The sequence below is a fragment of the Pyxicephalus adspersus genome, chromosome Z (assembly GCF_032062135.1).
Source record: "Pyxicephalus adspersus chromosome Z, UCB_Pads_2.0, whole genome shotgun sequence".
Classification (NCBI taxonomy): domain Eukaryota; kingdom Metazoa; phylum Chordata; class Amphibia; order Anura; family Pyxicephalidae; genus Pyxicephalus; species Pyxicephalus adspersus.
In genome coordinates, this window is record NC_092871.1 from 20,811,423 (window position 1) to 20,834,901 (window position 23,479).

At 37.6% G+C, this 23,479-nt stretch overlaps 1 protein-coding gene across 1 annotated transcript in view; it reads left to right on the plus strand.

The window, feature by feature from the left end:
- Positions 1–810: 810 nt before the first annotated feature.
- DPF1 (double PHD fingers 1) overlaps positions 811–23,479 on the plus strand; it is a 57,401-nt gene continuing 34,732 nt past the window's right edge. The window contains exon 1 of the mRNA XM_072429462.1: positions 811–908. Within this exon, the coding sequence (XP_072285563.1) occupies positions 811–908 (98 nt within the window). The remainder of the gene's footprint in view (positions 909–23,479) is intronic.

The window sequence follows — 23,479 nt, forward strand, 5'->3', positions numbered from 1 at the left end:
CTCTATCCTGTGTACCTGTCTCATTATTCTGTGTATATGGCTCTATCCTGTGTACCTGTGTCCTTATTCTGTGTATATGACTCTATCCTGTGTACCTGTCTCATTATTCTGTGTATATGGCTCTATCCTGTGTACCTGTTGTCCCTCTCTCTGTACATGTCTCTCTCTCCTCATGTGACACTCTCACTTTCTCTACCTGTCTCATTGTCCCTCTATTCTACACAAGGAATGTCTCTGTTCTTTCACATTCTTTAGCAGCTGTGCTTTCCTCCCATATTACAGCCTTCTATTACATTCTCCATCATCTCATGTGCCCATCTGTATATTTTATTTTCTTACTCAGCCTGCCCTGCCCCCTCCTCTCATTCCTCACCCACCTGCCTCATTCCTTTACATGTCTGTCTCATTCTAGCAGCCTGTCTCCCGCTCTCCCTCAATGTCTCTTTACCTGAGTGCCCAGACACCCCTCCCCAGTCTTCTCCCATCACTCCCCCCTGTAATGCCCCCTCACTCTTGTAATGTCTCCCTCCTCCCCACTCTGCCTGTGTTCCCCCACTACGCCCCCCTCCTTCCTGTCTCTCCCCCCTTCTTTTGTCGCCCACCTCCCCCTCTTACAGTACCCTAACCCTCTCCACCAATCCCCTTCTCTCTCAGTCTCCCAGACCTGTCTCCCGCGCGGCATTCTGGGACACGTAGTCACCTGCCCTCCTTCTCTCTTGAGTCTACAGCCTTCAGAACTGCTACTCCCGGCAACCCCCGCGGCCGGCTTCTCTCAGCCCGGCCTGTGATTGGCTGCTGCGTGCAGAATGAATGAAATTGTACAGTATTGTGATATTAGAGGGGCTGCAGTGTTCCTGCTTAATACCCAGCAGCACCATGAACACAGCCCTGCACAACCCCCTCAAATCGTGAGTACATGTGTGTAGCATGACCTAACCCCATTCCCTGCTTGTATGAGAGTGCATGTGTGCATGCATGACTTTTATGTCTGTGTACAGAGGAGCATATCATGAAATACGTCTATTTCCATGCTAAGATGTCTCTATGCCTGTATTATGCCCATATATATATATATATATATATGTATATATACTGCACACATATCTAATGCATGAGCATCATAATGCAAACATAATGTGCAGTGGCCAATATGAGTATATGACAAGTTGCCAGCAAGCTCTGATTTTCAGGGACAATCCCAAGTTTAGCTAAATAGTCCCTAGAAATGTTTGTAGGTGGAAGGGTCCCTGGGTTCCTAAAGTAAACTAAAATCTGTATATTAGAGTAAGATGCTGTTCTCTGAGTCTTGGAATATGTCTAGAACATCAGCAGTTGTAACACAAGCCCCCTTATTCTAGTTTTAGAATTGTGGACATTGCACTGGGCTGAGCTGCAAAGAGTTTCTGGAAATGATTTAAAAATATTTGCAGCCCTGGAGTAGCTGAAGGATTCAATGGCTACACACTAAGCCATAGATTGAACACATATGCAGCACAGACACCTGACTGCCATTAGTCAGCAGTTCTCTGTGTCTGCACTTCTTATATATTGTATATATAAAGGTCACATGTAAGGAGGATGTAGGATTTGGGAGAGCTGGCTGTGTGTAGATCTGTCATTGCATCCCCCCTCTATATACTATAACCACCTGATTGTACTCTGCAGCAATATGGTGCACATAGAGCTTAATGTTCACTGTGGGCATTGTGAGCACATACTGTCCTTAATTCCTTCTGCACATCTGGAGAGACTGAACCTCATGTGACCGTCCACTGGGCACCCATTCATTGCTGCATTCTATTCTGCTCCCAATAAATGGCCCTGAGCTGTGCCCTAATCTAACCTAAAGTGGACTTGTTACTAGAATTATGTATGGATGAGGTGCCAGGCACCCACATACCCCCTGCACAGCTTTCTAGGATTATCTGGTGCAACAGCAGTATGATTGAGTGCATGCAGAGAGGTTATGCATCTCAGTGCCCCTGTGCATTGCTTTCTGATGCCCTATTCTAGTAAATTATTAATTAATATATGTGCATGTCATAGAACCCCTTTCTGAATTTCTGATTAGAAAAAAATATTTATATTATGCACATTTTTTCTGATGATAAAACAGATTATGTTACATATTTGTTGTTGGAGGAGTCTTACTCTACTCTATAATATTAATATTAATAATCATCATACAGAAATGGAATAACCATACATTTTTGTAACGTGTTCTGTGCTGATAGACATAGTACATATACCTGTATGATAAGTATATCACAAACTGTCTGTGACCTGTCTGTGCCTGGAGACTCATTTGTGTTTGCCACAGTAACATATTCTCCACAGCCAATAGCTTTCCTATTTCTGGAACTTGTAGTTCACTCCAGTCCTGAAGTCTGCACTATATCTAAGTTTCATATGTATCATTTTATCATTTATCATATGTATTAAAATACCCACAGGTAGCGCAAACCTACAAGATTGTATGATATAATATCTCTGCTTATTTTATTGATTGCAATTTTTAATATTAGCAGTTGTGAGTTTCTATCTAGATTATATTGTTGATGTTCAATTACATTTTTTACAAATGGTGCCATAATTGAAATGAGTTGCAAAAATTTCATGGTTTGGCATTTATGAATAGAATGCTTTTAAAATGACCGGTTAAAGCTTGTGAATGTAAAAAAAAAACCTCCCAAGTATGACCAATCAGATATAATTATAGCCTAAAAATTAGCATGGAACTGTGGATTTTAGAAGATTCAACGTTTTAAAGGTTTTACAAAGAAACTTGGTTGTATGTAAAGGTTTGTATTGTTCTAGTAACTTAGGGGTTAAAAGGATATATTTTACACTGAATGTTATTTTAGTTTTAGGTGTTGTCTGGGGGTTGAGCCATTTACTGTGTTTTTACATTTTTTTGGTAATGTAGCACTAAGATCTTTCCATTTGTAGGTATTCTATTCACTATTTGTATTCACCTACTATTTTACATCCACTTAAAATTCTTTCTTTTCCTAAGACATGGATATTTCTGGGCGTTCCTACTTCACTTACTGCATCATTTATGGTGAAAATGTATATTTTATGTAAATGTATATACAATTCTTGATGGTATAAAAGTCAATAGGGAGACTGCAATCATCCCACAGCAAGTGGTAAATGAATTGAGATATCTACCTGTAAGACATGAACTATAAACTCTAGAGCAGTATTTCTAAAACATGCTTTCTGGAGGTTTCTGGAGCAATGAGCCGTTTGTGATTTTCAAGTCAGTTTAAGTGACACCAATGATCTTTTTTGCTGTCTGTAAAAGTGACTTTCTTCCTTTACATTGGTCATCAATGTAAGAGGCATTCTTCCCCCTGACCATCACAATAATGTCATAATAAATAATAATGTAATAATAAATCATGTGGATTTAGTCATTATAGAAGGGGTTCCCTGGAGAACAGAAAGTTATTTCAGAGGTTCCCCCATGTTAAAAAAAAGTCCAGAAAGGCTGTTCTAGCCAAAAAAAACCCAAAACACTAACTTTACAGAACTGTTTACATGAGAGGCAACTCTAAGAGCCAAGCAGACTGAACATGTTGACAAAGAAATGAGCAATGGGACCAAAGTTTTGTCTCTTGTCATTGTCCAATCACCAACATGGGGATTCTGTTGCTGCAGCAAAACTCCAGGATCTGACTGTGTTGTGTGTTAGGGGTACCAAGTATAACACCAACTGGAAAGGATTAGGATATGGCACTAATTCAAAACTAGTATGGAGTTCAGGAATTCTGTTTTCACTGCATTCATGTTTCTCCAAGTCACACATAAAGTAGTAAAGCCAAGGGCAGCCGAGCTAGCACTTCTAGAAGTTTAGAAATAGCTGACTATAAATTTTATGACATGTTTTGTAAAAAATATAAAGTGAAAATCGGTCACAGTAACAAATATTTGGCCACTGCTCCAAACACAGTTTATTTTTATTACTAATGTGTGCCTGTTTATTCTACATTCAGAAAGGTGTTTGCAGCCAAAAGGCCGGTAGCTTGGTGTGACCATCTTAGTGACGTTTAAAGCTCAAATAAACTGTCCTAGCGCCATTTTCCTGCCGTAACGGCTGTTTAGTGTGTCTGGGTATGCAGTCCAATAGACAATTGGGGACATATTTAAAAAGCTGTGGCATTTGACATTCTACAAACATTTACTGCAGGTACTTTTATTTTCAGGTACATGTGTTTTAAAAAACAGTGATTGATTCACCATTAGAGAATAGTGAAAGTTACATTCACTGCTTTATAAATAGACCCCCCGGAGGCTTGTACAATAACAGACCCACTTGTGATTTGTAATGTGCTCAATTTATATGTGAGCCAGCACTGAGCTATAAAAGTGGGAGGGTAAGAGGGGTATTTTAAGAAATTTCTAAACAAAAACATTTTCAATTCATTACGTATGCCAGTGTAGGTCTGTAATGAGAAAATGTGTGAGACTTCGAAACGGCTTTTACGGCATCATCTCCCCACCATTTAAATAAGAAAATATCGCTGCCATCTGGATATGGTGAGGCCTCGCCATAATACTGCTGGTAATTGTAGTCTCCGCATGTCACACAACAGTGATGTAGAGCAGCTACAGGATTCATCCACCATTCAGCCCTTAAAAATATGAGTGGCTGCAAGAAATGCAAAAGAATGAAAAAAACATACCAGGGATTTCAGTTTTTGCTAATACATTATTGCATTTTAAAAAAAAAAAGATTTACAAGGCTTGTCAGAATATCGACTTATTATTATTTGCTTATTATTATTATTTATATAGCGCCAACATGTTACGCAGCGCTGTACATTAAATAGGGGTTGCAAATGACAGACCGATACAGATAGTGACATAGGAGGAGGGGAGGACCCTGCCCCGAAGAGCTCACAATCTAGGAATTGGGGGAAGTAACACACAATAGCAGGGGAGATGCTTGTTCACTAAATAACAAAATAAAACAAAAAACACAAATAATCATAAATAACAAATGTAAAAAATAACAGGAATGTATTACGGTACTTCAAATCCAATGTGCTAGGCATTGTTTAAATCCAAATAATATATTGGCCTTGGCAATTTGTGACCAGCTGCTTTTTGCCGATCTAAGTTCAAGCATTTAGTTTCACCATTTGTAGCTGGAGTGCTAGATAATATCAATTCATTCAATTGGGTGCCATGTGCAAAATTTGGAGCCATAACTGGTGCTTGTTAGAATTGTCTGAACCTAACCTTTGCTAATATCATATTTGGTGATAGTTACAGTATACATTTTATAACAATGACATTTATAACGATCCCGCTTATATTTATAACATATAAGGGGGATCCAAGTGCAAGTAGGTTTTGGATCTGTGTTTAAAAAAAAAAAAGTTTGTAAAAAATAGTTCCCCACTATACCCCATGACCTGTAACATTACCCCCTGACTTTCTTCACATACACTAGAACCCTAAAATTCAACCCGACCTCTAAAAAGAGTTTTTCAGCTTATTGAAAACATATTTTGACTGACATCTTGACTCAAAGGGTGTTAAGACGAGATGATTATTGAGATCAGATCAAATATAGAGCTCCCTCTACTGGTCAATGTACAAATTTCTATATTTTTTACATTTACAAAAATATGGAAAAACACATTTTTAAAAACGGTAAGGAAAAGGAATAACTTGAAATGCATGCTCACTGCAAATCCATATTGTTACTGTAACACTAAAAGTGGAACTAAACCTGCGATACTCACCTGTCCCCATTCCCTCGCAGGGCGCCACCATCTTTTACTTTCTTCTCTTCCTGAGGGCGATCTTTGGCCATCTTGATTGGCTGGGGATGGCATAACTTAGGCACAGATGCGGTAGTTCATTCATTTCTGACACGTGCAAGGGAAGCCGGGATTGCCAGGTATCCTGTCAACCAAAGCTGAAGTTGTACATGTGCAGCTCAGCTTTTTGACAGATACTCGCACTAATCAGGCAAGTAAGGAGGGAATACTGTAAAAGGGTCATCATGACCTTTTTTTCAACAGTAGCCCACCTGACCCTGGATAGAGGAACTTTAGTTTTATCCCCCTGATCCTAACCTAACTAAATTCCTAATTTTAACATTAACACTAAATTACTCTTTTTTAAACTAATATTAAACTTGTATTTATCCTCCCCATTTATTGTACAGGGCTGTGTAATATGTTGGCGCTATATAAATAACGTTTAATATTATCAATAATATTAGTTACCTTTTTGAAACTATAAGCAAGCCATGTGTCCTGACACTTCCCCATGCTCTCTACATCGAGACAAAGCAGGGCTGAGATGTGGACCCTGAAAATCACAATCACTGAAAAGTTAACAATATAATTTAAGTCTTATTATCTCTTTATTTCTCTTTTTTCCTGCTTTATCTAGACTCTATGTAGAGGTGTAGAGCAGCAAGCATTAAAAGAGAAAACTAGGTCGATAAAGTTCTAAAGAACTTTACAGAGTTTTGCTCAATTAAAAAAAAAACATTTTGCTGTAAACTAAATAGAAAAGTGACATGCTTTTACCAAATCTGGCAATGTTTGGATTAATGTAGCATTAAACTAACGGTACATGTCGTCATGGTGTATGCAGGTCATGACACTGTTGTCTGTGTTGTTTAATACTTTTCTCTTTATTATACACTATTGCAAGATCAGATTTTACAAAATAAAAACCGTTACTGTGCAGTATTATTAGTAACTACGACAATAATGAGAATCCTGACTGCGGTAGAGTTGAAGCTTTTCATAGAAGACGCCACTGATTTTCCACTTCTGTCTATTCAGTAATTGCAGCACAATTGTAAAAAGCAAACACTTTGACCGATTTGGTCTGCTTTGCAACACTGTTGTTTTCTTTTAAAACCTACCTCCAGCCACAAAGTAAAAAAAGAGAGCATCTTTCTTAATCTTAAAGCAGATTTCCCCATACTTTCTGTCCCTGCATACAAGAAATTAGGGCCATGGCTATCACAGGAAGACATGGACAGCTAATAAAACATTACCAAAAGTAATGAACTTTCCCCCACTCAATGGACCTGATTTATTAAAGCTCTCCGAGGCTGGAGAGGATACACTTTTGTCAGTGAAGCTGAGAGATCCAGTAAACATGGAATGGATCTGGTCCAGGATTAAAAACATTTGCTAACAAATAGCAAACAACTTTTAGGAAATCCATTTCAGGTTTGCTCGATTACGTAGCTTCACTGATGAAAGTGTATTCTCTCCAGCCTTGGAGAGCTTTATTAAATTAGGCCCAATATAACTACCGTCTCATTGGATACATTTCTCCTCACTTCCTGTCCAGACTGCAAGTGAAAGCAAATGCCTCTAATAGGGATACAGGTGGGAAAAAAATAAATATATGAAATAGGCTTTTCCATACCTCATACAAAATGTGTTAAACTGCAACATGCAGAAGTATGGGGGTGCTCCAACACAGCACTCTATAAATTAGAGTATTCTTCAAGGACTACATGCAATGTCCAGTGAACCAACCATGTCGGAATATTGATATTTGAACAAACCCTGACACTGGTTGTCCATTTCAGTGAAGGGATTATGACAATTTTAGATGGAGTTGCATTGCTTGACTGCAGAACATGGATGACAAGATTGGGCTATGCTGTCATGCTTTTCATGTGTAAGTGGAGGAAACTTCTCAACTGACGTCTCAGTTCGAATCTTCTGCTATTAGGCAACATGAGGCTGGTTTTTGCTGATTTTTGCAAAAAATTCTATTTGCATGTTTGTCATGCTGGCTTCAGTACTTTGGGCCTGATTTATTAAAGCTCTCCAAGGCTGGAGAGAATACACTTTCATCAGGGAAGTTGAGTAATCTAGCAAACCTGGAATGGAACTAATCCAGGATTGAAAGCATTTGCTAGCAAATAGCAAATTACTTTGAAGAAATGCGTTCCAGGTTTGCTGTATCACCCAGCCTTACTGATGAACGTTTATCCTTCGAGTGTTAATAAATCAGGCCCCCTGACTCCTGAAATTATATGCAGAAAAAGACTTCTGAGTTTTCTGTGACTTAAAGTGACAGCTCTCAGGCTACCAGAGCAAATTATTGATCATCAAACAACACAACATGTGTAAACAGGCAAGGATCAGAGCAGGCAGCATTCATGTAGAGTAAGTACTGGAGGTCAAAGGTGGAGACAGATAGACCAACAAGAGAAACCAGAACAAAAGCTGCAGTATTAACGAGAACAACAGCCAGTATTTGCCAGAGGTCTTTAAAGCCCTAGGTAAAACATTGGCTTGGTCACAGGCAAACATGTGTATGTGTGAAGGATCAGATCAATGGCTTTCCTTAGGAAAGGAGTGGGTTCCTTATGGCCTGTGTTGGTTGTCTTTGGCTTCTGCTCATGGTATCAGTTGGAAATGCTTCTAAGATTATTCAGAATTCATTGACAGGTACAATTGACCTGCTAGTGACCTCCTTCTGACCTGCTTAAAGCTTGTCTTACATTCTAATAAAGTTGTATGGTAATTCAAAACCATTCAGTTGCTGGCTATCTAGTTGTATCGTATTCTGGCTTCCTATATGATGGGATATATCACCACCTTTCCCAGCAAAAATCAATGGCGCTCCCTCTTTGCATTCTTTATAATTTAGAATAGTACACAAATAATTTATTTAGGATAAATTATAATATCAGTCATTGATGCGTAATATCAATCAGGTTGTTAAATGAATACAAACAGTATATAGAAGCAAAGTGGTGGGCAGAATTTTTTTTTGTGGTGGGCAGAATTTTTTTTTATGGCTAAATGTGCATGGACACTGCATTACAACTATTTCCTCTGATCTGGTAAATCATGTAGTGGGAATGTCAGTCAGATGTGACCATGTGACACCCAAAGGAGAAAGAACAATAGATGCCGGAATACATTTCCTACATTGCTTCATTTTAATGGAAACCATGTGCCGCGAAAAGAAGGAAGTGACCAACTGTAGGTAGTGACCAAATGTATCACCTCGATCAATTAACCAGAAACTAAAATACATGCACACAATGGGATTTTGAGTTTGTAAAGTTCAGTTTGAAAAGTAATCTCAATAATTTACATTAAACAACATTGCTTGTGTGATTGTAAGCTTTTAACAAATAAACCATTGATGCTGCTCATAGCATCCAATCAGAATTTAGCTGCCTTTAGTTGCTGCGTGCAACAGTGCTGTTTTCAGTATTTTATATTTATATTTATTTCTTGGGCCCTCTTTGCAATTACAAATCTGTATAATGTTCTGCTGCTCTATAGGTTCCACTCTTATCCATATAACGCCTTATGAGTCCTCAATAACACCCTCTCTCTCCCTATAATTTTCCTTATTCCCTCTTATTAGATCTGCACGCTTTCATCATCTCCAGAGAGGTTTTAATATACATGCTTCTCATCAATCCGAATTACATACCCAGCCCCACATTTTATCTGAGCTGCAAATAATTGTATTTTTGTTAGGTGCCAATCTGCTGCTTCTCTTCCTGGTGCAAGGCTTTTGAAATGTTAATGCTCTTGTACTGCTGCATATATACATATATATTGGGATTTGATGCGTGCAGTGTGCAAGTACTGTGTGTCAGTGCCCTACCCCCCCTTACACCCACACAATGATATGCCAGAATCTTGTGTTTGTTCTGCAGGTTAGCTGATGTCTGGCAAGTGGGGGGTACAAGGGTGGAGGAGTATGTGAGAGATTGACATAAGGAAGAAGTGTGTTGGAAAGGGGGTGTATAATACACTGTTTGGGGAGATTTGGTCTCATATGCATTATTAGGAGCTAAAAAATATTGGGAAGTAAAAATAGAGCAGTGATTTCAGAGATTTTGATAGCAGAGTGTGCTGCAAGGAACAGGGTGCAAATGCTTAGCAATCAGAGAAAATATATTACTTCTATTTCTCTGGATATGCTAGACTGACATGAGAAGCCTGTAATGTTGCAGATTTAGAACAGAAACATCGGCCTGATTTTAATTGGAAAAGAGCAATGTGCAGAGTGCAGTAAGTCATAGAAACCAATTATAAATTATTCATTTATTTATCTAACTACAAAAAAAAGTAATAAACCTTATTGGTTGCCTTGGATAATTCTCCAATTCATGGTCCATCGAGTGCTCTGATCTTTCAGAGATTTGGGCATGCAGGTTTGGAATATCTATGTTGGACAGGGATGATAGAAGTAATTGTATGATGTACACACATGGGCCAGTTTGCCCTTTCCACTGACCAATGACATCCCAGCAGACTTCGGTCAAGGTCATAAATAGGCCTATTTATGGAAATCATTGGAAACAATATGAAAGTGTCCTAAAAGCACCCCTGTTCTACATACATGCCCAGAGAAATTATTGAACCTCATAATCAGGAATTTAGTGCCTTTGTATCTCAATTCTAATGCAAATTAAAAGGTAAAATATAACTGATTGCCATGAACTACACAAGTATTTCTTCTTTCAGATCCTTGTTCTTGAAATCCTATGTTTCTGAATGCCATTTTCTAAAGGGTGGTATTGTTTATTGCAAAATATAGCTTTGCCTATGCAGAGAAAAGCAACATAATCAGTTTATTGGCTCTCTCCCCAGCATTATATTGTCACCTTTCCTTTGTTCCCCCACCATTCTGAAGAAGCTCCAAGTGACACCTGTCGGCGCTTACAACCATATCACACTAGCAATTTTGCAGCAATCATAGAATCTCCTTTTTTTTTGCTAGAAATAAAATGAATTGCAATCAATGATAGGTCCAAATGATTTCTAGTTCTGTTGAACTTCTGATGTTTTACTTCATTTGGAGCTACAGTAGCTTCTCATGTTATCCAAATTACCTGTAAAATCATTGCAGACTGGTACAACTGCCAGAGGAATAAGCATGTGTGGACTGTTGCCCTATCATCATGTAACAACATCATGCCATTCACCTGTGCCTGTATATGACAGGATGAGGAACTGGTCACATGCTCCTCCATACCTGGACGTACTGGGGATGTCTTCTGGCAGCAAGTAGCAAAGGAAAGCTGGCTGGGTACACAGTAAAGATCTGACCATGGTGCTGGCAACAACCATTAGTATAATGAACTGACCTGACTTTGAGATATTCGGGGGTGGTTAGGGCAATGAAAACAAATATAGTTTAATTCAGAAGGGTGCAAAGTAACACTTTTGATTGCAGCTACATTTGCAGGTAATGACGTTGCGCACATTCATCTAAAACAAGCAAGATTCTAATATTATTCAATTTAGACACCTGCAGTAATTTTCTCTTCCAGCTGCTTTATGGCCATAGGTAGTGACATTTTGTAGTTTTACAAACTGGAAATAGAATTGATTCTCATTTTTATCATCTGATTTACACAACATACTTTGAGGGTAAATACACATTTTATTTGTGATGCAAAAGTTATTACAACAGACGTAATCATAAGTATTAACTTCACCTAATGCTTAGTGAAATCCATAGTTTCTGTAGAAAAACTCTAAATTTCTAGGTTTATGTTTTTTTTGTTTTGTTTTGTTTTTATATTACCTTAAAGCAAACCTACAACGAGAGAGATATTGAGGCTTACATCTTAACCACTTTTTAAAAAAGTGCTATTTTTTTGGGTGCAGTGGTAATCATTTGACTCTCATGCTTTCCAGATCCCTTTACTTGAAATGAGTGTACAATTAGGTGTTCTGACCCAGCCTATTTGCATAGCCCTTACAGGTAAGCGATTGAAGTATTCCAAACAGAGAAATATTAATACAGCCAGGTACCTTTCCTTCTAAGAGAAGCTGTTATAGATGTCTCATGACCAGTGTTCTTTAAGATGAACCTCTAACAGGATGAAAACAATAAAGATGACCTAGTCAGTGAGATGCCTACAAATACTTTTCCTAACATGACAGCTCTATAGTTAGAGCTTTACCCTGCTCCACTGTCTTTATGTGAGCCCCTGGGGTGCCCAATATGCTAAGTAGAAGTATTGGGACTTGTTTATTTCTTTAATATTTTGCAAGTTCACTTTTTATATTCCCCTGATTTAACTGTAAGCTCCATCGGTTTCTGTACTGGGATGTAGGTCCTTTTTAGTATTGATAAGTTGTATTTAAAGTGCCATCATATTACAGATCGCTGTAAATAAATAGGGATTGCAAAGACAGACAGATACAAAAAATGAACGATGGGCCATTGTTGACATCTCCTAAAAATATCAAAGGAAGAGAAAAGAGACAGGTTTTTTTGGCAAAATATGCTTATATTTGTAAAATTCACATACATCAAAATGTGCAGTGATGGCAACAAATCATTATAATCACAAAAGTGAATACATAGTTAAAATGCAATTTTTAAAGCAGACAACCCTAGGATGAAGGATTATTAGGGATATGCCTTTCTTACTAAACAATCAGTTGCCTGACTAAGAGTTGAAACAGATGTAAGTGTAAGATCTCTTTCCCGACACATTTCGCCAAAGGGCTTCATCAGGGGTACATAGGGAGAACTAGAGCAACTGAGTAACAAGATATAACAATATACAGTATCAGTAAATAGTAGAGGTAATGTTACAATATGCAGTATATAGTACAGTATACGATATGTAAGAAAATAAATGTAAAATACTGAGAACAATATTTACATATATACAGGTATGCAGTTTATAAACCATTAATGATATCATAGTCATGTGAATATTATGTCATGTACTATATGATTATGGTATTTTTATAGCTCTAATTAAACTATATGATAATGTACAAATAAATATTCTAACATTTGGGGGATATATTGGGTGCAAAAAGGCGTGATCTCCTAAAAATGTTAGTTTCCATGCCATCTTGCTGAAGTTCTTTTACTCACTAACCGTGAAGTAGGTAGATAGGAAAGACTTTGCTGTCTTTCTTCATCTGCATACATTTTGATATTTGTAATTATATTGCCAGTAAATAAGAGGCAGCCCTTTTAGAAGGAGATCAGCTTAGATATTTGATTCATGATAGATTTAAAAGCTCCGTTTTCAGTAGCTCTTTTGATTATGATCATTGAATTCCTGATTTTCACTCAGCTTTCACTATTTCCATGAGTAGCGTTGTTTTAAACACGCAAAGAACTCTTGCACAGGTCGTAGGTATAGTGGGGTGAAATCTGATGTGTATGAGTATTTTGCTGTGAACAAGATGCAGAGATTGGGTAAGTGTAAGCAGCTATTCTTATAGTGTACTTATTTTTTACTTTCTATGTAATTCTCCTTAACCTTTTGTTCAATATCAGAATTTATAAGCCATATGGGGTCATTTAGGTCCATTGCATCTGTTTTTAACCAGTGTAAACTGGGTCACACCCCTAATGTAATTTCATGGTCCCTTTGCAGTCGTACGCATGGATTGTAAAGAGAAAATACAGCTATAGGCTTTACCTGCTTTGATATTTTTGTTCCTCCCTTTCATTAATTTGACCTTTTCCTTTGTTCTTTCAGTGTAGTGATCACATGGCCATGTAGCCATTATATATGTCAGGAAATCGGAGGGGGCTGCCTCCATTTCAGGCACCTTGTTTATGAATTTTTGTATTTTAGATACAGATGTTTATGTGCTTAAAATGCTTTGCTACGATTTTGTGCTGTAAAAGATCTCGGGGGCCTCTGGGTTTCTGGCCTCTTTATTCTGTGTACTGCTTCTTGGTGCTTTGGACATACTTTTCAAAATGAGCAAAATATGTCTCTAGTAAAATGTTTAGGCAAAATACACCTTTTCCATTTAATCATTCCTAATTCATAAAAAGAAAATGATGTAAATAAAATGTAAAGTTTGAAAACATTGCAAAAATTGCTTGAATTTTTAGAACCACAAAAGTGAACAGAATTACCAATACCATATATTTACTTGTGATTTCCAATCCAATAACACAACTGTATCTGTCATAAATCTGAAGGAAATTTAGCAGATGAACGGTTAAAAGATACTGTTTTTTTTTAACCTTTATTCAGTTGTCGATAGATGAGATATGTAATGCTTTTGCTTCTACCTATTGCTCATTTAAAAAAGCACTCAAAACTCATCTTTTCATACTTTCCTACCCAACTTCTTCGGTCTCTTAAAACCCTCACTACTTCCCACCATTCTATATCCCCCTCATTGTGTGCTGCTTCCCCCACCTTAGATTGTAAGCTCTTCGGGGCAGGGTCCTCTCCTCCTGTGTCACTGTCTGTGTTCGTCTGTCATTTGCAACCCCTATTTAATATACAGCGCTGCCTATTATGTTGGTGCTATATAAATACTATTTAATCTTCTCTAGAATACTAGGCCTAAGAGTTTTTTAGGCAGTAATACATTGCCGAACAGCAGGGAACATAGGTGCACACTTCTTTATATACTTTCATCTTCCTGCTACTCCTGCTACTATGTGGTACAACCTTTGCAGAAACAAGTCCCAGCCACATTCGGCATCTGCCTGTTTCCTATGGCTGCTTCATACACAAGGCCATCCATTCCTATTTAGGGAACTGAAGCTCCAACTATAGAAGTGAATCATATGTGCATATGTGCAATAGAAGTTAGAAGCATTTGAGTGGCTGTCACTACAGTACTTAGGGTATTTATTTACTTAGGTATTAAAAGTGAAGTTGTCCCTTGCCAAATTAGAGGGCTGAAATGTCTTGCTCCTTGTGTCTCTCCATAGAGGTGTAGGGGAAGAGAAGTGCAGGATAAAGCTATAAGAAAGTAAATGATTTCTAACTTTAGGGGGGAGTCCCTGCAGGCTCACAAAATGATTTAATTCCAAAAATAGGTTCCTTGTGGTGGCTGGTAAAGCTGGTAAAGCCACATGCATCTCTCTGGTTCTTGCCCGGGCCTTGGACCTCAAATGTCTGTGGAAGTGTGGAACTTTGCAGAGGCCATACCAGTGACCCCTTCTAACCTAATACAACATATCTCTAGTCTCCGACTTTCTTCTGCAACATTATTATTGTTATTATTATTATTATTAATAATAAACAGGATTCATAAAGCACCAATATATAACGCAGCGCTGTACATTAAATAGGGGTTGCAAATGACAGAAGAATACAAACAATGACACAGGAGGAGAGGACCCTGCCCCAAAGAGCTTACAATCTAGGAAGTAACACACAATAGGAGGGGAGATATGTAGTGGTGAACCTGTAGCATGCCAGCAGTCTCTGACTATCATTTCTTCAAGTATGTCCTCAGTCTTTGACAGCTCCCTCTAAAATTACATTCCAAGTAAACAGTTTTTCATTTATAGTAGTGTTTTTAGACATCTATGTTGTTTTTTTGTTTATTAATGATAGAGATTTGTAAATACTGACTGGGAGGGAACTCTCATGACTTGGCATGCTTACTCTATCTCCCTCTTACCAGCTGTTGAGTTATGATATCAGCCACACTCAGAATGCATTACATAGAGAATATTATTTTTATGGCATCCTGTGTTTTAACTGTTTTCAGGCAGCTACAGGACAACGTATCTGACACTTGAGTATTGTTGAATACTTGTTCCCCACCGCCTGCTGACAGCTCTAAAGTTAGTACAGGTCTTAGGAGCACCAGGGAGCAGCCACAACATAAGTGGGTACAGCAGGTATTTGACACACCTGGAAGTGACACACCTGGAAGTTTCTTTGGCATCCAGAGGTCATCATCATGGGGGGGTTTTAGGACACAGACTGCCAGGAGGGTATGTATTTATTTTTTTTTAGCAGGCTTGGTTTAATTTTATTTTCTTCACGTACTGACAAGGTCGCTTTATGGATAGTTTTTCAGCTGTGTTTTCAATACACCATTCAGACTATATTGTTTCCCTGACAAGGCGACCCCTTCCTCCTCCACAGACATCATGTATGAAAGTGCTGGCTCATCAGATCCATACTTTCAATATGTGCTCCTGCACACCCGCACATGAATGAAGTGTCATACAGCCCTTCTTTCACATTTCTCCTCAACTCTGGCATAGAAATGTCACCTGCCAATTACTTGTGCTGAGGACTTGTGATGCACAAATGAAATGCTTTCTATTGATATAATCGCTGTTGTATGGCTCTTTCAATTGTATACAAAAACCCTTGGCTGCCTCCAGATCTCTGCCACTCCAGATCGCACATGAAATATAAGATAACAGTAATGTGCCAGTGCTGAGAAAATGTGAAGATCCACAATTTTTACACTAGGCCCCGCTTATTTTCCCCTAACCTTGCATATAAAAGAGTAGTTACAGTACTAGTACCAGTTCATATATGTGTATCATATGATTATCATAAGAAACTGCTTAATAAGGTAAAAATATTATCAAAGTTCATATGTGTACCTGAACATAATAAACGATTTTTAGCATCGGGTGAAGAAGGGAATGTTCATTTTTGTTTCTGTAGCCTGTTAGGAAGATTTTTCTTTACTTCCAACCTCGTAGACACAACAGGAAGTGTTAATTTTTTTATTTTTGCTAGACAGTTGTTACTGAAACTGTTTGTTGTTCTTTATTGTAAGATATTCTATGTAATGGTCACTTGGACAAATTAAAATTGTGACCATATCCAGCATGGACAAAGAAAGCACAAAAACCTGGCAAACGTTCTAACTCTTCTTAGAGAAAAAGAAAGCAAACATATTATGGCTTCAGTCCAGGCTGTTTTAAAATAAAAAAAGGAGAATAACTAAATTAGGGCTAAACTCTGACACAATCGGTGCTACAGCTCATCTCATACTCCCTTTGCCTTTGTATGTGCTAACTTCATAAATTGTATAACTTTTTAAAACATGCCTTCTTATGGGCCCTGTATAAACTGAACATTCATAGCAAAGATCATTCACTATTTATTCTGAAGTTTTTTTCAAATCAATATCTGTAGATCCCCACAGAAGATGGGTTTTTCTATTGGTTTTATATATTACATATTTTTGACCTTTGTGTGTAACTGTCCTGCCAAACATTGGTCTTTTCTTTATGTATAAATGAGGAGGAAGCTATGGAAGAAAAAAACCTGATTGCAAGATGGGGGTCAGATATCAGGTCAGGAAAATAGATTTAGAGAAACAGGAGGGGGGATATGCAGAAAGAAGAATGCAGCCCTGACAAGGAAGGGTGAGAATGGGTGAGGGGGAGGAGTGTGGTTTAATACTGCAGAAATCCTGACACTTACCACCCCCACTCCCTCCTTTTCACCTAGTATTATACAGTATTATTAGGAAATTATAACTGCTCTCCATGGTGACAGATCACTGCCTGATGGCAAATCTATTTGGGAAATTACAGCAACCCCAGGCCTACGGATTTGCTGCTCTAGACATTGTACCCATATAGCGAGTATGAAGCATGCAGGACGTGATCAATAGGGGCAACAAAATGGGTCAGACTGACCCGACCCCATTCCTTGAGACATATAGGATAATAATTTAGCAGTCGTCCAAACGGATTGGACATTTTTGTAGAACATTTTGTCATCCGTTAGATTCAAAATCGGAAATTCCTTTCAAAAGAAGCAAAAAAAAACTTTTAATTGAAAGTTGGATTTTTTTAACCTAGATTTTGTAATATTTTGCAGAAAAAGATTTAGTGATAACAAGAGGTTATTTATTATGCTTGCAAAACAGGCCTAGTACACAAGAGCAGATCTGCAGGTAATTGTGCGCTTAGCCTACCAATAGAATTGATTTTCCAAATGAGATTTGATTAGTTAGGCGTTCTGAAACACTTAACATAAGTATATAACATTTTACTCTTCTGATCCTATCGGAATGTAAATTATCAATCTTCCAGGTAAAAAATACCATCTTTGTGCAAGGTGCAATATTCCTTTGCAATTATCAGATTGTAATTTAGTACAAAGACAGCACAAAAACCTGACAAAGATTTTAACTTTTGAGCAAGTCTATCACAGTATTTTATAATTATTAATATTAAATTTATTTGTTTTAGCGGTAGATTACTTAAAATAGGTTACGGGTTAAAATTTAGGAAACTTTTCATGCAAAATGTAGCTTTAAATTTTTGGGTTCTAGCTTGTTGTGGTTGGAAATGAAGGGTTACATTTAGGAATATGGTAAGTTTAAGGGTCCAGGGTGTTATGGGGGGGAAACAATAATTTTACAATTTTTCACTGTAAACTATGTGCTGTAGTCTACATTATAGTGGCAAAGGTATCATGTCCGCTGGTATTGCTATTCAAATGCAAATTCAAGCACTTGACAAGGATGCTTTTGAATAGGATGTAGCTCAATAGAATGTGGTAAGTCCAAAGACACGCAATGCAGGTCAAGCGCAGCCTCTAAACTGCCATGTGTACTGTCTAATTAAAGTCATTAGGATTTGCTGACCTGTGTTTAACGTGTGTTCTAAATGCATGTCGAACAATGCTGGTCTCCATAATCCAGATTAGGTGAGGGATATCTCCTGGACATGTTTGCTTTGATAATATTAGCATCATCTTTTATACATCCTAATTGCATAGTTCATTTATATTCCCTGGTGCAAGCACACCTATATGAACAATAAAAAGCATTCATACAGGGGCCTTGTGGTACAAAGGCCCTAATGTTTAAAGCTTATAATGACACTTTGATTTTTGTTTTAGATTTTAAAATTTTAGATTTTTTTGCATTTTGTGTCTCCCCTTGGCACAGTTGCCCTGACTTTCTATCCTGTGAGCAGAAAAGGAGAGAATCTCTTAATATTGGCACAACGATTAACACAATTTCTTTTTCCAGAAGGTGGAAAAGTGTATAACGCATCTCCAAACATACTTTTGTTTTTCACTCATATGATCCTAGAGTTCACCATTCAAGTCTTATTTTGTAAAATCCTTTGTTTATTAGGTAACCTGGTCCCCTACGTGGAATTACCTACTCCAGAGTTTAACATACATGTAACTAAATAACTAATATGTAGACTAGATATTCCCAACTTTCAACTTCATCATGCCGTCCCCAATATTTTAGATGAAATATTTAACCTCCTGCATCACCGTCACTTCAAGGCATAGCATGCAAATTGTAGAATGAATGGTAAGATTCTGCAGTCTTGTTTGAATTCCCTCTGAAAGATTTTCCTGGCTAACATATTAGCAATGTTTCCAAAACGGTTATGGTAGTTCAGTGAATAATTTCACATCTTCCCTTGAGTTGAACATTAACATTATTTTGCTTTTTATTTAAACCAGAAATGCATTCACACATCACTCTGTGGTGCCATCACAAACACTTGACACATATTAAGTGTTAAATATCCACATATTGCATACAACAACTGTTACATTCCAGCAACCATATTTATCAGAGATCCCTTAAGAACAAATGCTTGAAATGTTGACATTGGATACGATTTGATGTTTTATACTGTTGTTATATATCCTGGTCCTTTTAGAGAATGATTAGGCTTGTTGAAGGCTCTGTGCACCTGTATTCAAGGTAAACTCTATTGCCAAGACTTTGTAGATCCTTGACCATTACACCTATATGACTTTAGGTGTCCCACTGCAAATCCATTATTATGACTGCCCTTTAGCGACTATATTAGCCTACATTTGCTTAGAAGGCTTTCAACAAGATATTGAAATGTGTTTGTCCAACTTTGTACGCATTCAGTGAAACAGGGCCTATGTGAGGACAGGTACTGAAGCTAGATGAGGGTGTTCACACACTTTCGGATAAAAAATGCTAGATTTGCAGTCTTCACTATCTGGTTTCTCAGTTTGAAAACTGTGAGGTGGAGCAGAACACGTATGTAGTAGTAGTAGGAATAGGGACACTAGGACGTTTATTAGAGGCCAGACTTTTTTAGAGACTGCTGAGCCATATAAGAACTTGGTTTGTCCTATAACACTAGTTCAATCCAATACATTAGTAAAGAATACAGGGATGGATATTTGCAGGTTTGGAGGGTTTCATCTGTCTCATGATCCTCTAGTTTTTTCATTTCGCTTAGGGTCTTGGGTGCATTTCCTCCTGGATAGGAATGGGAGCAGTTAATGGTGGTTTCTCAGTCTCCACACAATGAATAATTCATCTCATACCTGAATCTCTTTATGCAGCAAATGCAATTTTATGTTCTCTCCAAGCTCCAATCAGTTCTCCCAGAGGAATTTATTGAGTACGCAAAGCACAAGCCTGTATAAGAATGCTAAAATTCGCATACATATCTGTATGTAGGTATAGGTGCTCTATATACATACAGTGCATACTGCATTCTAGTGGGTGGAAAGTGTCTGATTTATTGACAATACACACGTTTTAGACAACTGTCCTTGGGTTTTCTCATTTTGAATTTCTCCTACCTAATGCACAATCTTTAAAGGCTGGGTGCTGCAAAAGACAGGATGCATTTAAAAAAGTCTCAGAAGTTATAGCAGAAACAATATTCATGATTAATACAATTCTATGTTGTATTTTGAATTTCTGTACAGTATGGAATTGCAAATATTTACTCTAGAATATCTTACTGCTGTAAATAAAATAATAATGAACCAGACCTATTGGAAATTTTAATTCAAGTCATAGTTTTCAGTGAAAGCCTTTAAAAGAGCTAGTGCTGCTTTTGTGCCCAATGCTACATCTACTTTATCCTTGATTATTTCATATAATGGCACCTTTTAAACGTTGGAATATGTGAGAAAGTGAACAGTCAGTTCTTTAAGGTGATGTGTTGGGAGCAGGAAAAATGGGCAAGTGTAATGATCTGGGGAACTTTGACTTGTGATGACTAGAAAACTGAGTTGGTGTATCTCCAAAATGCCTTGCAGGGTGATTCTGGTATTCAGTGATTGGTAACTACAAAAAGTGTTCAAGGAAGGTAAACTGTGAACTCTGTGACTGAGTCATAGGCATCTGATGTGTAAATGGAGAGGCTAGTCAGTCTAGTCAAATTCCACTGAAGAGCTACTGTAGTGCATTTTTTTTTTTAAACTTCAATTCTAACCATGAGAAAAAGATGTTAGAACACACAGCGGGTCACGGCTTGCTAAGTATAGGGCCCTGTAGCCAAAACCCAGTCAAAGTGCCCATGCCGACCCATGCCAAAACTGCCTACAATTGGCTAGTGAGCATCAGAACTGTACTACTGCACAATAATGAAGGTTTATTAAATCTCAATTTTATTATTAATATTATTAAACAGAATTTATAAAGCCCCAACATAGTAAGCACAGTAGCAAATGACAGATACAAACAATGACACAGGAGGAGGACAGGAGCTGTTTTTCATTATCCATGTGGATGTCAGGGTGTGTTTGCATCATTTACTTTGAGAAGACATGGCTGCAGGGTGCATTATGGGAAGTAAGCAGGCCAGCAGGGACAGATACCACAAGACCATTGAGTCCATAGGCCCGATTTATTAAAGCTCTCTTAGGCTGGAGAGGATACACTTTCATCTGTGAAGCAGTAAACCTGGAATAGATCTAGTTCAGAATTCAAAACATTTGTTAGCAAATAGCAAATTAATTTGAAAAAAAAAACATTCCAGATTTGCTGGATCACCCAGCTACACTGATGCGCTTTAATAAATCATGCCGTAGGAATCTATGAGTCTGAGTTGTTTAAGCAGTATAGAATTAAAAAGGTGGTTTTAGTGTTTTGGCCTTCCGATATTACCAGAATCTCAGAAATATAACAGGCAGCATGTGATTCAGCTGTTCTCAATAATTGGGTCTGCTGTGATTCTGTTTTAGGGGTAGACGTCTAAAGCAGACAATAAAATACTTTCCATTGCAGCCTAAAAGCTGATAATGGCCCAGATGAATATTCAAGAAATAATTCACACCCGAATATGTTATCACTCCATAATCTGCACCTCCAGTTAGATCCTCAGAGCTGTTTACACAAGCAGATGTGACAAGATAGGGTTGTGATAGATAATTGCCATATACTCACTTGTACATAAGAAGAAGAATATCATCCTGTTGTAAACCATCATTTATTTTATCCTTAACTATGTACCATTGTACCATATCGTGGGGAAGAAAATTCAAAGGTTATACAATTTATTCTATCATTTATGCGGTTATTTTCAAGCAGACTTTTCTCCAAAGCTCACACTTCATGGTAAAAGGAAATGCTAATGGTGTTCAGCATTATTTTAGTTATTTTCGGTTTTGTTTTTGTTTATCTTATTTAATTTTATATCCATTTTTGTCACTGCCCTACAAACTGTGTTTTGCAAATAAACATTTAAACATGACAAAGGTTTCCCTAATCACTATAGTTTGTCTAAAGGCAGAGAACATGAACTAGTTTGATTCTTTTATAAACCTCTGATGTAAGGCTATAGAATAAGGATGACAAGTGCATGCTTTGTGCGTGTTAATTTCAACCTGAGTTTCTCTTATGAGTTTTGATGTTCACATAAAATAAGCAAACTGAGAGGATAGTAAATGTAGAAAGTGATGCAAAGCATCAGAGTATTTTTTCCTGAGTATTTTTACCAGACTAAATAAAATATATAGTTTAGAATGACTTTTATAATCCCAACAATAATACATAAAGCATGTACAAAACCACTATGTATTCTCATTAAAGGTCAGTTCACACATTGGGCCTGATCTATGAAAGCTCTCCAAGGCTGGAGAGGATACACTTTCATCAGTGAAGCTGGGTGATCCAGCAAACCTGGTATGAATCTGGCTCAGGATTCAAAACATTTGCTAGCAAATAGCTAATGACTTTGAAGAAATCCATTCCAGGTTTGCTGGATCACCCAGTATCACTGATAAAAGTGTATCCTTTAATAAATCAGGGCCATATTTGTAAGTTGCTAGAAAACTAAATCTTCCTTTTTTTGTAAAAAGAAAGGTCTGAGGGCACTTACTGTGGGAATGGTGAAATGCAACCACCTTTGCCTTCTCTCTTTTTTTCAGCCAGTCATTGTATTGCTTTGTGAAGCAAACATTCTCTTGGGCAAATAATATGCCCTAGGAAGTGGAGAAAAGCAGATTCATGTGAAGTGGCCAGTATGTGCATGTCAGTGCATCCCAGTATTCTAAAAAATGCTGTAGCAAATCTAACTACACAATTAGCCATAAATATATTATATCCACAGGTCACTTTAGGACATGCAGCTCTGCACAGGAGCTTAGTTAGGTTTGCAAGGATGGGAAATAAAATCCACTGTGGTGCTGGATGCAGAGCTGCAGGTTCTAGTGTACAGGGCCTATCCTGCATAAAACACTTCCTCTGTAATCTGAATTGAGAGATATGTGTCAAAAGAGTCTTCATAACCTGTTAGGAACGTGTCTGACACACAGCACAACAACTGGAGAGGTGATAACCTGGGAGTTGCTCAGTGCTGGCATTTTAAATGGTGCAATGCAGATAGATACACGGATGTCAGTGAAATCTGTACGTGTTTCCCTTTATTATTTTTATCTAAGCATTGAGAGATAAATTCCTTTAAAGGCCCTTTTTTATTTTTTTTTAAATATATTTCTTCTCTTGTCATTTTATCTGGCAGGAAATCA